Source organism: Zootoca vivipara, chromosome 3 (assembly GCF_965207765.1).
Source record: "Zootoca vivipara chromosome 3, rZooViv2.hap1.1, whole genome shotgun sequence".
NCBI lineage: Eukaryota > Metazoa > Chordata > Lepidosauria > Squamata > Lacertidae > Zootoca > Zootoca vivipara.
In genome coordinates this window covers 118,727,511-118,743,981 of record NC_142586.1, presented here as the reverse complement: position 1 = coordinate 118,743,981, position 16,471 = coordinate 118,727,511, and the positions used below count along the sequence as shown (strand labels likewise).

Below are 16,471 nucleotides of genomic sequence, written 5' to 3'. Positions count from 1 at the left end.
AAAGGCCCTGGCCCTGTGCCCGGTGGTCTCTGAGGAAGTGTGGGGAAGCTCGTGGGATGGCAAACGTCTTCCCAAAGTTCACGGAGGAAGCTATGTGCAGGAGCCTGAGACAAGGCAGAAATCTTTGGGTACAGGAGGATCAGAGTAAAAAACCAGCCACATGGTCAGCAGAAGCACTTCAGAGAAACGGCGCCCCCCGAGTGAGAGCCCTGAGGGCACCTGGGCTCCCTCTGGCTCAGAACTATGGTGGACAAGGCAGGCTCCGAAGCACCACACCCCTTGCGCACAGGACTGACCATCACTACACACCTGATGTGTTAGGAAGCGCCCAATGCCACTGTGGTCAAACTGGGAGCCGCAAGACTGGCCTCCTGTGCCTCTAGGGAGGGGGAGGAGGAAAGGGCACATCTGGGCAGAACCACCCCCCAGCCACTTCTCATATCTCTCCATTCAGAGAACTGTCCTTTTCTTCCCTGTTCCCCAACCAATTCCTGATCCACAAGAGGACCTCCTTTCTTATTCCATTACTTGGGAGTCTTAGGCGCAGTGTATTCTGAAAAGGATTTTGAAAACCTATGTGCCTTATGTCCACTGGATCACCTCTATATGCTTGCTGATGCTCTCAAATAACTCAAATAGAGAGAAGACTTGCTGGAGCAGAAGCCATGCTGGCTCTGCTTCAACAAGGCTTGTTCTTCAGCAAACATCACCTCCTCCTCTACCTCTGCAGCAACGTTTGGCCTTTGTGGCAGGGATCGAGGCCACTGGATACCCCGTTAAAGCACCTCCAAGGCTAAGCCCACCCCTCTACCCAGAGGCTCCAGCCCCATTCCGCAGCTTGGCTGCAGACCCTTATTTCTCAGATACTAGGCAGCTGTGCCAAACCCAACATCACAAAGCCCCGTTTGTTCAGATTTCTCTTCTTTCCTCTTTCCTCTTGGTGGGACTAGGAATCCCAAAGACCCCTTGGATTCCTCACACAGAGAAGCCACGGGGCGTTGCCTTCAGGTAAGACTCCCACCGCAGTGGTCATGTGACGCCTCCTTGCTTCCCACCCAGGCTCTTCTCCCAAGAGAGAGGCCTTTCTCGGCACCAATGCTGAGGGCTTCTCCTTCGCTTCGTTCGCAATGCCCACAGAGCTTCCCAGGAAGGTCTCCTACAGTTCTAGGCACCACAGTTCAAGAAGGATACTGACAAGCTGGAACGTGTCCAGAGGAGGGCAACCAAAATGGTCAAAGGCCTGGAAACAATGCCTTATGAGGAACGGCTTAGGGAGCTGGGTATGTTTAGCCTGGAGAAGAGAAGGTGAAGGGGTGATATGATAGCCATGTTCAAATATATAAAAGGATGTCATATAGAGGAGGGAGAAAGGTTGTTTTCTGCTGCTCCAGAGAAGCGGACACGGAGCAACGGATTCAAACTTCAAGAAAGAAGATTCCACCTAAACATTAGGAAGAACTTCCTGACAGTAAGAGCTGTTCGGCAGTGGAATTTGCTACCAAGGAGTGTGGTGGAGTCTCCTTCTTTGGAGGTCTTTAAGCAGAGGCTTGACAGCCATTTGTGTCAGGAATGCTTTGATGGTGTTTCCTGCTCGGCAGGGGGTTGGACTGGATGGCCCTTGTGGTCTCTTCCAACTCTACGATTCTATGATTCTAGTTCTGGAGCCAGGATGGAGGCTCAGCAGAGCTTCATGGCTCCCAGGCTAAAAGCATCCTGGGCTCCAGTCCCTGCTTATTCCTAAGGTTTTTCAAGAAGCGGCACCAGTGGGGAAGTCGGGGGCATCTGGTGAGATAAAGGGAACAGCCACAAACCCTGCTAAATGGAGAGGTGGGGAAAGGCTCTGCCGAGAAACGGGGGACTCATGGCCTGGAGGACGAGGGGTGCTAATTCCCAGGATCAATGGCTCTTTATGTGGCCGCAGCAACTTTCCCGTGGACTTGGTTCCCTGAATGAGTTTGGTGAACACCCCGACTCCAGGCCTGTGACGGAGAGCTGATCCAAACCAGGTTTCTCTGGACGTGGCAAATTGCAGTCTGCTCAGGATGCATGGCGTACTTCTACACAATGATGTCATGGAAAAATGGAACAGTGGGAGCAGATCCTCTTTCCCAAATCTAGTTTGGAAAAATAAGCCCACCTTCAGTTCTATGGGAAGCCTCTCCTCCCACAGCTAGACCAGGGGACACCACCCCCACCCACCCACCCACCCCCAAGCCAGGCTGCCATGGGAACTCCTTGGGGCTTAGCTCGCTTCCTGGGCTCTCCCCGGGAGACAGAAATGGGAGTTTCAAAAGTCTGCCGGCAGCTCGCTTGAAAGGGGCAACCCATTCTTCCACATTCTGGAGTGAAACATGTCAATATTTAACTCTGAAGCTTTTTATGAGACCCAGGTGCCGAGGGCGTGCAAGCTGCATTCTCTCAACCCTGGGGGCTGTTTGTGATGATAAGCAGGAGAGACAATTCACGTTGCTGACTGCTTGATAGTAGCCAGGCAGCACGGCCACCTTCCAGGGGGTTGTTGCAAAGGTCGGTAGCCAGCAGTCACATGGGCAAGAGCCTCGTTGCAATCGGAAGAATGACAAAAGTTTGCGATGCCTGCAGATGGACAGGGGGTTGTTCCCACCAGAATCGCAGTGAAGTGCAAGTGGTTTGGGGAAGAACTTCCTGACAGTAAGAGCTGTTCGGCAGTGGAATTTGCTGCCAAGGAGTGTGGTGGAGTCTCCTTCTTTGGAGGTCTTTAAGCAGAGGCTTGACGGGCATATGTCAAGAATGCTTTGACGGTGTTTCCTGCTTGGCAGGGGGTTGGACTGGATGGCCCTTGTGGTCTCTTCCAACTCTACGATTCTATGATTCTAAGTGGCTTTGCAGGGGGCCTGGGAAGGTCTCTCCCCTGGGCTCCTTCCACGCCAAGTCAGACACACCAAAATGGCCACTTTCCGCTTGCTCAACAGGTGTTGTCAGGGGCTGGCAAGACGTTGACGAGTGTGGACTGGAGTTGGGAGAGGGGGGCAGTGGTTTGTGGCCAGGAGGCAAGAGGCAGAGGCAGGGGGAGCTCCGGAGCTGGAGGGTGGAGCACAGGAGGGGTCGGAAGAAGAGGAGGAAGAGGCAAGTGAAGGGCCAGGGGCTTCCTCACCCTCACCTGCATCCCGTCTCCCAGAACCAGGAGGGGACTGAAGTGGGAAGAGCAGAGGAAGTTTCCACACAGGCGCAGTCTCTGGCTGTATGTGCGCAGCCCGTCAGGGGAAGGTACATGAACTGGTGGAGGGGAGAGGGGTCCCCAGTTGTGGCAACGGCTCCACAGACAGCTGCCTAGATGCTACATTGATGTCCATCAGGATATGGTGCTGTGGAAGCAGCTGCGTTATCCTTCACAATAAATGCAGGCAACTGCCAATTTAGGAGCACCCAAACAACATGAGATCGCGTACATGCACACGGCGCTGAACCCAGAAGTAGCCCCTAAAATATCATTAAGGTGTCATGAAAAGGGGAAGCACTTGACAGATGTGAAGGCTCACCAGAAACGATGATAGATTAGAACTGTGAAGTCATTGGGAGACTCTGCGCATTTGAAGCCTGACGGAGGTGGGAGGTCACCCTGGCTTCAACAGGGCAGGAAAGTGTTCATTCTTGGCTTCCAGGCACCTCTTTCTGCCACTTATGGAGATTTTTGCAACAGACGTAGAAAATGTGCTTCTCCTTCCCCAAACCCAGTCTTTGGGGGACCTGCACATCACTGCAGATGTGCAAATCCCCAAGGGAAGCCCCAGCAGGCCGGAGCCGGAGGTTTGGGGCATCCATCCGCTCGCTTCCCTCCTCCTGCTGCTGCTGCACCAGCACCAAAGGCTGCTTGCTTAAGAAAGAAGGATGGCTCCCTCTGGAGGAGATTCAGAGTTAATTGCCGGGCAGGAATAAGGGGTGCGAGGATTGAAGGACATCTCCTGAGGTGGGGAGGGACTGTCTCCTGCAGACTGTCAGTATTTTGCTGGAGAGCTTCAGCTGCACCCTGGAAGTTTAGGTGGATTAGAGCACTTTGGTGCAACAAGTATACTTTTTTAAAAAAATAAATAAGTATTTTTTGCGGTTAAGAAAGTGATGGGGAAATGCACAAATGGTTGGTTGGCACCCATCCGCACCAATAAGTGTCAGATAAGCAAGTGACAGAGAAGGTAAAAAAAAAAGGGTAAAGGTAAAGGACCCCTAGACGGTTGTTGTTGTTTAGTCGTTTAGTCGTGTCTGACTCTTCGTGACCCCATGGACCATAGCACGCCAGGCACTCCTGTCTTGCACTGCCTCCCGCAGTTTGGTCAAACTCATGTTCGTAGCTTCGAGAACACTGTCCAACCATCTTGTCCTCTGTCTTCCCCTTCTCCTAGTGCCCTCAATCTTTCCCAACATCAGGGTCTTTTCCAAGGATTCTTCTCTTCTCATGAGGTGGCCAAAGTATTGGAGCCTCAGCTTCACGATCTGTCCTTCCAGGGAGCACGCAGGGCTGATTTCCTTAAGAATGGATAGGTTTGATCTTCTTGCAGTCCATGGGACTCTCAAGAGTCTCCTCCAGCACCATAATTCAAAAGCATCAATTCTTCGGCGATCAGCCTTCTTTATGGTCCAGCTCTCACTTCCATACATCACTACTGGGAAAACCATAGCTTTAACTATACGAACCTTTGTCGGCAAGGTGATGTCTCTGCTTTTTAAGATGCTGTCTAGGTTTGTCATTGCTTTCCTCCCAAGAAGCAGGCGTCTTTTAATTTCGTGACTGCTGTCACCACCTGCAGTGATCAAGGAGCCCAAGAAAGTAAAATCTCTCACTGCCTCCATTTCTTCCCCTTCTATTTGCCAGGAGGTGATGGGACCACCTCCCTAGACGGTTAAGTCCAGTCAAAGGCGACTATGGGGTTGCGGCGCTCATCTCGCTTCAGGCCGAGGGAGCTGGCATTTGTCCGCAGACAGGATTCTGGGTCATGTGGGCAGCATGACTAAACCGCCTCTGGTGCAACGGGACAATGTGATGGAAGCCAGAGTGCACGGAAACGCTGTTTACCTCCCCACCACAACGGTACCTATGTATCTGCTAGGTTGGCAGGAGCTGGGACAGAGCAAGGGGAGCTCCCCCCGTCGTTCTGGGGATCCAAACTGCCGACCTTCCAATCTGCAAGCCCAAGAGGCTCCGTGGTTTAGACCACAGCGCCACCAGAGATCCTTTGCCTATTTATCTACTCGCGCCGGTGTGCTTTCGAGCTGCTCGGTTGGCAGGAGCTGGGACAGAGCAAAGTCTCCACCCACGCAAGCAGAGCAGGACAGGCGCTCCTTGTCAGGCAACTTCCACACAAAACCAATCGGAATATTGCATCACCTCTGGGCCTCTGCACAAGCCCTGCATCATCAAATCAAGACAGATGCTCAACAAGGAGGTCTCTTGGGGGAGCCCCGCACCCCACCCCCAAAAGAAACAGCTTTGCTGAGCCAGGCTTGTCAAGGCGGCAGGATGCAGGGCCAGGCAGGGCTGTCTGCTTCCATGCGTGACTCATGTGCGTGGCCAGGAAGGAGAATGCAAGGATTTCCCAAAGACAGGAGGCCACTGGGTGCCTTAGGGCAGAGAAAGCAACCAGAGCAGGCATCCCCCAACTGGGGCCCTCCAGATGTTTTGGCCTACAACTCCCATGATCCCTAGCTAACAGGACCAGTGGTCGGGGAAGATGGGAATTGTAGTCCAAAACATCTGGAGGGCCGAAGTTCGGGGATGCCTGAACCAGAGCAGCCTGGGAGGAGGGTCTCTACATTTCCATGTCTTCTCAACCATGCACATTTCATTAAACACACGCACGCACAGATCAAACCGGGACTGGCTTATTAGTCTTACGTTTTTGGGAAAGAAAGACATTGAGAAATTAAGCCGGTGTGCCAAGGGTTAATAAGCCCACACTCTGCGGGAGACAGAACCACCCTCATCCTGCACTGGGCACCACTTGCCTCCTGGGCACCCAAACCCCACCCGGATGAGAAAGTGCCGCACGGAGTCATTTCATGCAGGACCAAAGGGAAGAAAAGATCCGTGGGGTATCAACTTACTGCCTGCTTTTGCTCCTCTTCCTATAAAGGTTGGCAGTAAGCAAACGTGTGAGAGAAAGAGAGAGGAGAGTTAATCATTATCAGGAGGGGGGGAGGACAGACACAGGCAGGGATTCCCCAAGAGGAACCCCCCATGCCTGCTGACACTCAAGGACACCAAGGGAGGAGGAGGAGGAGGAGGACACAGGGAAGGGACGCAGGAGGGCAGGAGCCGCTGCCTTGCACTGTCTGAGACCATCACGGCTGCCTCTGGCTTCCCTCCGTCCCTCCCAGGGATGCTACAGGCTGAGTCTAGGCGCCCCTGGTCCAGCGAGAGAGAGGGAAGGGCAGTGAGTGAGGTCTGGGCTCTGCATGCAGGAAACCTGGGTGGCAAAGAAGACACGTGAGGAACGGCTGAAGGATCGGGGAACACTCAGAGGACTGAGCAGGGGGCAGGACGGGGGATACTTGACAATTCCTGCTTTGTTGTTGTTGTTTAGTCGTTTAGTCGTGTCCGACTCTTCGTGACCCCATGGACCATAGCACGCCAGGCACTCCTGTCTTGCACTGCCTCCCGCAATTTGGTCAAACTCATGTTCGTAGCTTCGAGAACACTGTCCAACCATCTTGTCCTCTGTCGTCCCCTTCTCCTAGTGCCCTCCTAGTGCCCCCCTGCTTTGTTAGATAGGCACAAGACAGAGGAGATGAAGCTCCGCGTATTCCTGTGGCTTGCTAGAGAGAACTCTGTGCCCTGGCAGCAAGGAGAGGGCAGAGCTGGGTATATTCTCTTACCTGCCTGGGGGGGCACGCCGCCTTTCACCTCTTCCCTCTCTGCCAGCGATGTGAGAACACCTGCTCACCTGAGCTCCATGCTCAGACTTAAAAACTAGATTTACAGTCTGGCCTTGTAACTGAATTACTATTTTAGGCTTGCCTGAACAAAGCTGCTGTATCGGTTCCTCTTCGACAAGGATTCTGAGTGAGTCAATGTTATTTTTACCTTTTACAAGACTGCGTGGTTATTGTTTTAAGGGGGAGAAAAGGGGAAAATACCAGGAAAACCCAGGCTGCCTTAAAGCAACCCGGAATACTTACATGAAAAGGCTAAAACTAGTCTATCAAAGCTTCCCTCTTAAGCTGCAAAGGGATGCAGCACTCTGCTGAACTCACAAACATGAGGAAGGAAGGAAGGAAGGAAGGAAGGAAGGAAGGATAATCTCTCATAAATATACCCTCTCCTGGCACCCTATTCACATCCCAACACAGCAGAGCACCCTTCAAGCCCCCCCCCCCAAAGGCTGTCATCGCACAGGAGGAGGGAAAAGACTCTCTCTCCTCCTCCTCCTGCTGGGCCTAATGGGCTGGACATCAACATCCGGGCCAGGGGATGGACGGACAACTTCCTAAGGATAAGCAGTAATGGAACTAGTCGGGGGGCAGGGGTGGGGCTGGGATCTCCCCTGCAAGAGGTCCTCAGGCAGAACCTGAGGATAGAAGATGCTTCTGGCACTGGATTTCCAGCATTGAGCCCTAGGGGGTTGGACTAGAGGACCTCTAAAGACCCACACCACCTGGAAAAGGCTGCAGGCAAATTCCTTCTCTGCAGGAAGGGACAAAAGACAATGAGGGAGAAGAGGGCAGCCCCTCTTGGGGGCTCCGTTGGCCAAGTCTGAATGCTAGAGCAGGCTGGATCTCGCACACAGCCCTCTGGAGGTGGTTCCTCCCAGGACAAGGGCCAGGGCTGTAGCTTATGGTCAGGCAGAGCACCCGCTTTGAGCGCTGGAAGGCCTGGCTCCAACCCTGATCAGGGCTGCCAGTTGAAAAGGACAGAAACGGCTTCTCACAGGTTTAATGCACAAACTGCCCAGTAGCTGCGAATGGGGCAGGGGCTGAGGAGGAGAAGCTGAGCGCCGACGGGCCTTACCTTGAGCAGCTTCATAAGCCCTTCCAGTTGCACCATCAGCTCCCGCCGGCTCTCCTGAAGGGCGGACATTCGCTGCTCCAGCTCATCCTTCCTTTGCCTGTTTGGGTTGAAGGAGGAGAAGCGGCCAGTTTGCCAGAAGGGCAGTTCCACTGGTATTCACAGCCCCTATCCTTCCCAATCTTCGTGGGCAGAATACTTATGCAGCTGCCTGCCTTGCAGGGCAGTTGTGAGGGTGAAGAAAAGACATCAAGCCCTCTGCCTTGGGTAAAGGTGGCACAGAATCAGAGATGGGCACTGCCAACCACCAGCAGAAGAAGAACATAAGACAGCCCTCTCTTCCTCTTCCTCCTCCTCCTCCTCCTCCTCCTCCATCATCTCCATGAATTCATCTAATCCTCTTTTCAAGCCACCCAGGTTGGCAGCCACCCCTGTCTCTTGTGGGAGGGAGTTCCACAGCCGAACTGCTTGCTGCATGAATAAGTACTCTTGTGCAAGCAACCTCCCTCCTGGGGTCCCGTCCCCCCCCACCCACATTCTTACCGCAATAGCCTCAGTTCCGCCAGCAACGTCGGATTCTGCTGGGCTTTCTCTGGTGTCGGCTGAGAGGCCTGTTCGTGCTCTAGCCGCAACCGCTGAATTTCTTGCAGAATCTCTCTGTGCAAGTAAAATAAAGAAACCAGCATTAGCCCTCTTGCTTTACAAACTCCCAGAGAAGGCCAAACAGGGTTCAACATGTCAGTGGAGTCGGCAAACTCTGCCTACAGGCCCTGGCTGGGCTGCAATCTGACTGCATAGCAGGATTCTGCAGAACAATACACACACACACACACACCAGTCCTTTTGGGGTGGGTTTGTATCATCAGGTAGACAGAGATACATCCTAGTGAAAAGTATGCTATAGGAGACCCACCTGTGGCATGCTTAGATTTGAACAGGTGTGGACCCAAGGCCAGTGGGGAGGCAGAATGGGCTGCCCTCAGCTTTCACAGAATTGTAGAGTTGGAAGAGGTCCCAGGGGACAATCAGTCCAATCCCTGTCTTCTTCCAGAGTCTGGCATAGAGGGGACCTTGTCCAGACTGTTCTCCCATCTCTCTCTCGCTCTCCCTTTGCCATGCCAGGTATTCATATTTTGCATGCCCCTTTAAAACGCCAAGCCTTCATTTTTCTCCACCCCAACTTTCTTATGCAAAAATAAAACCTCCCACTGAACTGACGGAGTGCAGGGATTGCAAAACCCACCAGCTGCATTGTGGGGTGTGTCCCCCCCATCTTTGTGGGGTTGTCCCCTTGTCAAAGCATCCCACCGGGAGGCAGCAGCAATGGAAAGGGTGGGAGGCGAAAGATCTCTTGCTCGGGAACTGCCACCCAAGTCCCCTTACCTGTTCTTGTTCTCCAGCTCTGCTATCAGCTGCCGCTGCTGCTTGTTGGCATCGAAGTTGAACCCCAGGTCGGTGGGTGGGCGTGGCTGTCAAGAGACCCCAAAGACACACGCGGCTCAACGAGGACCCAGCACTGAAACACACGCAAGCAGCCCCCTCCCCATCACCAACAGTGCTGGGGAGATGGTGGGCGGAAATCACATCAGGTTGTCATAGAATCGGAGAGTTGGAAGGGACCCCGAGCGCAATCTAGTCCAACCCCCTGCAGTGCAGGAATCTGTTTAGGGAAGTTTTTAATGTTTGAGGTTTTATTCTGTTTTTTAGTGTTCTGCTGGGAGCTGCCCAGAGTGGCTGGGGAAACCCAGCCTGATGGGGAGAGTATAAATAATAAAATTATTATTTGCCCAACGTGGGGCTCGAACCCATAACCCTGGGATAAAGAGTCTCATGCTCTACCAACTGAGCTACGTGCCTTGCCCCCAGGGGCAGACCCTCCATAAGAAACATCAGAGCCTTCTGGATCAGGCCAATGGAGCCTGTAGTCCAGCATTCTGCCCTCTCTGCGGCTAACCAGATGGCAGCTAGACTAGTGACTGGGAGTGGCCGCCAGGACCACATAACACCGGTCCTGAGAGATCTACCCTGGCTCCCAGTACGTTTCCGAGCACAATTCAAAGTGTTGGTGCTGGCCTTTAAAGCCCTAAACGGCCTCGGTCCTGTATACCCGAAGGAGCATCTCCACCCCCATCATTCTGCCCGGACACTGAGCTCCAGCGCCGAGGGCCTTCTGGAGGTTCCCTCATTGCGAGAAGTGAGTTACAGGGAACTAGACAGAGGGCCTTCTTGGTAGTGGCACCCGTCCTGTGGAGCCCCTCCCAGCAGATGTCAAGGCAATAAGTAACTATTTTACTTTTAGAAGACAACTGAAGGCGGCCCTGTTTAGGGAAGTTTTTAATGTTTAATGCTGTATACTGTTTTAATATTCGGTTGGAAGCCGCCCAGAGTGGCTGGGGAAACCCAGCCAGATGGGCGGGGTATAAATAATAAATTATTATTATTATTATTATTATTATTATTATTATTACTGATCCAGCTGGCTCTTCTCAGGTTCTTGCAGGAGTTGCTACTAAGGAGATGGCTTTTTCGGTGGTGGCACCCTAGTTACGAAATCCCCCCCCCCCGAGAGGCTCACCTGGTACCTGTGTTGTGGTCCTTCCAGTTTCAACCTTTTTAGAAACTTCACCAGGCTTTTCACTTTTAAAAACGTGCTTCGGTGCTTTGTGGACAGGGGGTGCTACTGTTGTCCGCTGCTCTGATTTAATTTTGATGCTGTTTTAACCTTTTTGTGTTCTGCATTTTGATATTTTATGGTGTGGCTTTTTGTTTTGTGTTCTAATAGAAAAGTTGTACACCGCCCAGAGAACCTATTCTTAATGGGAAGCATGAAAAACGCTGCAAAGCGTAAGCAAGCAAGCATACAAGATTTCCTTTGCTCCAATATGCTGACTCTCTGGGAGGAAGCCCCCCCCCCCCCCCGGGGACACTGAGCCTGCATGGCTCCAGCCTGGCATCCAACTAATTATGAGACTCCCAATCTGCCCGGGGGGAAGGGGAGGGGGGCTGAGCGCCACGCCTGTGGTGCAATGTGAGGAAACTGACCGGAGGGACACACACGCACTCAGTAGCGCAAAATGCTCCTCCTTAATTGTTGCGGCATCTTTAGAAAGGAGCCGAGCGCTGCCAGCTCACCTGCCCAGGGAAGCAGCAGCTGAGCATACCGTACCACAGCCATCGGAGAAAACGTTAGCGGGGGGAGAGGGGGCCAGACTGGCTGCTTACCACGTTTCCAGCTTCCGCAGCTAGCCTGGCAGCGTAGCGGGCGATGAGTCGGTGCTCCTCGTCCAGCCTGCTGGGACTGTCCAGGACGCTGCTGGGGCCGGGGAGAAGAAAGGCAACAAGCATGAGCGCCAGTCAGTCAGGCAAGGCAGCCAGCAGTTGCCCAACACCAGGCAGGAGTCAGAGCCCGGCCACCTTACCTCCTGCCACACCAGCGTCAAAAGTGGGAAAAGGCTACCGGCTAGTTCCCAGGCCCAAGTCAACGTTCTGGTTTGGACCTATAAAGCCTTATGTGGCTCAGAACCCCAAAAGCTCCAGGGCTGCCTTTTCCCATGTGAACCAAGCCGGACCCTGCAGTCGTCACCTGAGGCCCTTCTTCATGGAGGTCCAGTGTGTGGCAAATGAGGGCAGGCCTTTTGGGTGGTGGCCCCGCCCTGGCAGCAGGTGGAAGGTCTGGGGCCTTTGGGGCCTCTTTTTAGCGAGGCGGGATCTGGAAGAATCTCCAATGGGTTATTAAACTTTTACTGCTTGTGTTTGTCTTAACTGGTTTTAAGGTAGGTTTGTTTTGCAAGGGCAAGCTTGCAAGCGCTTTGCAAATCTGAAGCGCTACAAAGATGACAAAATGGCCCAAGCAAACTGGGGAACAGGGAGCTGGCTGGAGTCTACAAAAGGCCTCAGGATTGGAATATACGGCCGGTACCAACTTGAAAGAGGAATTGGACAATGGGACGCTAAGTTTCAGAATAAGAAACGGGATGCAGGGATTGGGCTGAGAGCTCAGGCTGGAAATCTGAAGGGGCTTCAGCTGTGGAAACCTAAAACTGAAGGGACACAGCACCAACCAGCAGAGTGGCTGAGTCATTTGGGATGGTTTCCTGTGCATAAAAATAAAAAGGAAGGAAACGTGCCCTTTTTAAAATGACGTGACAACCAAATGTCCTGCCGAGCAGAAGTGAACCCAATGGAAGATCCATCTTAAACACAATTGGATCCCGATTTTGTGTTTAGGGTGAAGATGCCCTGGGAGGTGGCACCCCCCTAATTCCTCTGGGAAAGACGCCCCCTGGCTGTTGTGCTGTGTGTGAGAATGTGTGGGGTGAGCAAGTGATTGTGTGTATTCCATTTCCGTTGGGCTTTCCTTTGTGAAAAAGCTGCTCGCTAGGTCAGGGGTGGTGTGCATTTCTGCACACAACAGTGAGCACACATTTTGCAAACCAGAGCCTCATGCACCCGTGTGTGTGTGTGTGTGTGTGTGTGTGTGTGTGTGTGTGTGGGCTCCTGGGGCACCAACTTCGAAGCAAATGAAAGGAGGTTGTTTCTGAAACTCAGGAGAATGAAACAGCCTTGCTGCTGCTGTTTAACTAAATTTTGCTTCTTCTTCTGTGTTCTTACCTTGTGCAAAGTCTGGGAAGCCAGGCTCTATGTCTAATTTAATTTGTGGATATTGCTAATCTGAGATTTATTATTTATTATGATTTTGTATTTTTCATATTATTAATATTCCAAATGTGTGGATGAGTTTTATGTTTGTATTTTTTAATCAGATTTTCAATAAAGTTTATTTTTAAATTTTTTTAAAAAAAAACCTAAAAAAAAACCATCATGGCTCCCTCCAGCCCCCCCCCCCCAAAAAACAAGGCTGCTTCCTCATTTTGAAACCATGCAACAAGGTGAAATAGTCATTATCGTAGAGGAAACCCCTCACCAAATTTAGGCAGGTGAAATGAGAGCCCTGTAATAAACATGTTTGAACCATGGGCTACAGATGGTTCAGTATCTCTGGACCCTCGATAAGCATTTAGAAGCTGTCCAAAATTTTCATTTAGTTGCTTACAAAGAATGCGGTTTTAAAAACTAACCCTCTTTGGGCCATGTGCTCAGATCCAATGCATGCACGGTGCGCGCACCCTTTGGGGCACTGAGTGCTGCAGCCTCATGGCCCATCTCCATGTGCAAATTTCAGTTTATGTCGTAGTCCAGCGGGCTACTCAGGGCTTTGGGCAAAGCTGCCCATGGCCTCCCCCCGCCCTCCCCCCTCTCCTAAGACTGACCGTGCACCACTCTGGAGCTGGCTCACATAGGCTGCGATCAGGGCATGCTCATCCCTAAGCCGGTCGGAGGGGGCCGGGCTGTAGTGCAACCTGGGGGGTGGGGAAAGCAAAGGAGGCAAAAAACAACACCGCAGAAATGAAAAGATGAGGGCATTCGGGGAAATGCAAATGATGGCAAGCAACAATTAAAATAAGGAAACTTAAAAACATTCAAAACATGGAAGGGAATGTGCAGGAACCTCATTGGAAAGAGTGTGGAATCACTGTGGCAAGGAGAAAGAGTTGGATTTTCCCATATTTCTTGCCCCACCCCAAAGCTGCCCTCGTCATCTGGAACCTGCTGCCCGACAGGCAAAGAGCGACCGCGTTTCTGCAAAATGAGACTCTTGCGCAAGGAGGGAGGAGGAGGAGGCGAGCACTTGAGAAGCCCCAAAATGCAAACACTGCCCCAGGTGTGCCTAAGCAGGAGCTTTCCCCACTTTGGCGCAAATGGTGCCATAATTAGGAGAGACCCAGGATCAGCCCCCACCTGCATTCTGCTTCCAGCTCACTTGGGCCAGACTCCGTGCACAAGTGGAGAGGCCTTTGCTTCTCTGCCACAAGGCAGAGGAAAGAAGATTTACTTGCTTCCACCTCTCCCAGCTCCGGCAAAGACATGCCCCTTACCACTTTTCATCTCTCAAGCAGCATCTCCTCACTCCCTTCCTTCCCCTGTTCTTGTTGTTTAGTCGTTTAGTCGTGTCCGACTCTTCGTGACCCCATGGACCAGAGCACGCCAGGCACTCCTGTCTTCCACTGCCTCCCGCAGTTTGGTCAAACTCATGTTCGTAGCTTCGAGAACACTGTCCAACCATCTCATCCTCTGCCGTCCCCTTCTCCTTGTGCCCTCCATCTTTCCCAACATCAGGGTCTTTTCCAGGGAGTCTTCTCTTCTCATGAGGTGGTCAAAGTATTGGAGCCTCAGCTTCAGGATCTGTCCTTCCAGTGAGGACTCAGGGCTGATTTCCTTCAGAATGGATAGGTTTGATCTTCTTGCACTCCATGGGACTCTCAAGAGTCTCCTTGCATTGACACCCTTCTTTACGCAGTGCACAGCCCGCAGGAGGCCACCAACTTAGATGGCTTTAGAATGAGATTCGACAATTTCATGGAGGAGGGGGGGAGGGCTCTGGCTCTTGAGGGCTCCTAGCCAGGATGGCTTGGCTCTGCTCTGCCTTCATGGTCATGCTTCTGAATCCCAGTTGCTGGAAGCCACAGGAGGGGAGAGAGGGCTCTTGGGCTCGGATCCTGCTTGCAGGCTACCCATTGACTCATCTGGTCATCCAAAGGATGCTGGACTAGATGGGGCACTGGCCTGATCCAGCATGCTCTTCTTCTGTCTGCTCTAAGCTGGTGCCCCACAGATGTCGCTGGAGGACAGCTTCCATCAGCCCCAGACGGTATGGCCAACGGTCAGGGATGATGGGAGTTGTAGTTCCAGCTATTCCTGCTCTAGACACAGCTTCCTCTCCCCCCGGTACACAAAGATTGTTCTCCCATTTGGAGTGGCCTCCCTTTCCCCAATTACTTTTATGGCATGGGACTATTTACAAGGCTCACCTCTGACCCCGCATCATGCTTTAAAGGCATTACACCTCCGAGCTGACCTTGTTGGGGTTAAAAGCAAAGTCAGCAGAAACTGGTTGAGGAACTTACACATAGAGACCAAGGCTTAAACAAATGCTTGGTTTAATGGAGAAAGTAAATTTAACAAAAATTAAATCAGGCTTATACAAAATACCCACACAACCAAACCACCCACCAAGAGCACACTGGGAAAACGCCCAGCACAGAGGCAACACACAACACCCCTGATATACCCTGCATCATCAGCTTCACAGCAACACCTGTAGAGCTGCTCCACAGCTGCAGAGCCCCAGTCATTAAATCTTTCCTGACTCTTAAAGGTACAGTGAAACAATAATGACACTTTTACACAATCATTCAACATATCCCCTGCAGTTCATTATTGTGAAACAGAGACAAACTTTGTACATGTCTTTCATGCGCAACTTTTGGAAGTGCTTTAGTAAAGATGTCTGCAACTTGTCTGTCACCGGGGACATATTCAAAAACAATTGTTTTGTCAGAAATCAAATTCTTTACAAATTGTAAACGTAATCTCAACACTCTAGTGCGCTGTGTGTTGGTTTCTGAGCACAGGATAGCAAGTCCACTCTGGGAATCGAGATAAACTTTTACTGGGAGTGATACTGGCATCTTTAAGTCTTCAAATATTTGTAAATACCACTCTATATCACGAATGGCCTGAGTACAGGCATATAACTCACTTTCAGTTGAAGAAAGACAATTAATCATTTGATTCTGTGCTTTCCATTCAAAAGGACACCCATTATAAAAATAAACCATACCAGATGTACCTTTGTAATTATTTTGCTCTACAGCATGAGATGCATCACAAAATATTTCAAAACCTTTGTCAATAGATGGTGTAAATTCCAACCTATAATGTTTTGTGTGTTTGAGGTACATCACCACTCTCTTAAGAGCTTTGAAGCATTGGGTAGTGGGTTTTTCTACAAATTTTGCCAGAAAATGAAAAGCATAAGTCACATCTGGCCTTGAAACTCTTTGAATAAAATTGAGCTTGCCTATGGCAGAGCGATACAAAGTTTTGTCAGAGAACGTGTTATTGCCATCTGTAAAAGTAAAACCACATACCATAGGCGTTTCTTTCCCATTTGCATTCTTTAAACATAACATTTCAACAAGATCATCTATTTTTGCATTTTGATGAATCATATAAGAACCATTTTTGCCTTCTTCAATTTGCATGGATATATAGTTTTTAGCTTTGCCTAATTCTACCACATCAAATTTTTCTTGTAACAGTGACACTATCTGTGTATATTCATGTTTAGTTTTTGTAGAAATTAATATATCATCTACAAACACACATAATTTGGTCACAGAATTTCCATTTTCTTTTGTAAATACACAGTTATCTGCCTTGCCTTGTGTGAAGCCAAAATTCAGCAATTCCTTCACTAAAGTCTGATGCCAGTTTTTACCACTCTGATGCAAACCATAAAGAGATTTATTTAGTTTGCACACTACTCCTTTAGTGGCGATTACGCCATCAGGGACACGCATAAAAATTTGTTCTTCTAAATCTGCAAACAAATAGGCAGTTTTTATATCTACATGATAGACAGAATGTCCACGC

General features: G+C 50.9%; 1 protein-coding gene across 7 annotated transcripts in view; it reads right to left on the bottom strand.

The window, feature by feature from the left end:
- Window positions 1-16,471, bottom strand: part of DTNB (dystrobrevin beta) — a 100,829-nt gene that overhangs the window by 25,054 nt on the left and 59,304 nt on the right. Inside the window, exons 11-16 of one of the 7 annotated variants that reach the window (XM_060273222.2) lie at window positions 13,246-13,335; window positions 11,198-11,288; window positions 9,359-9,444; window positions 8,519-8,632; window positions 7,979-8,075; window positions 6,076-6,096 (exon numbers count right to left, since the gene is read on the bottom strand). In XM_060273222.2, the coding sequence (XP_060129205.1) occupies window positions 6,076-6,096; window positions 7,979-8,075; window positions 8,519-8,632; window positions 9,359-9,444; window positions 11,198-11,288; window positions 13,246-13,335 (499 nt within the window). The remainder of the gene's footprint in view (window positions 1-6,075; window positions 6,097-7,978; window positions 8,076-8,518; window positions 8,633-9,358; window positions 9,445-11,197; window positions 11,289-13,245; window positions 13,336-16,471) is intronic. The other 6 variants (XM_060273224.2, XM_060273225.2, XM_060273226.2 and 3 more) reach the window with 6 other exon arrangements.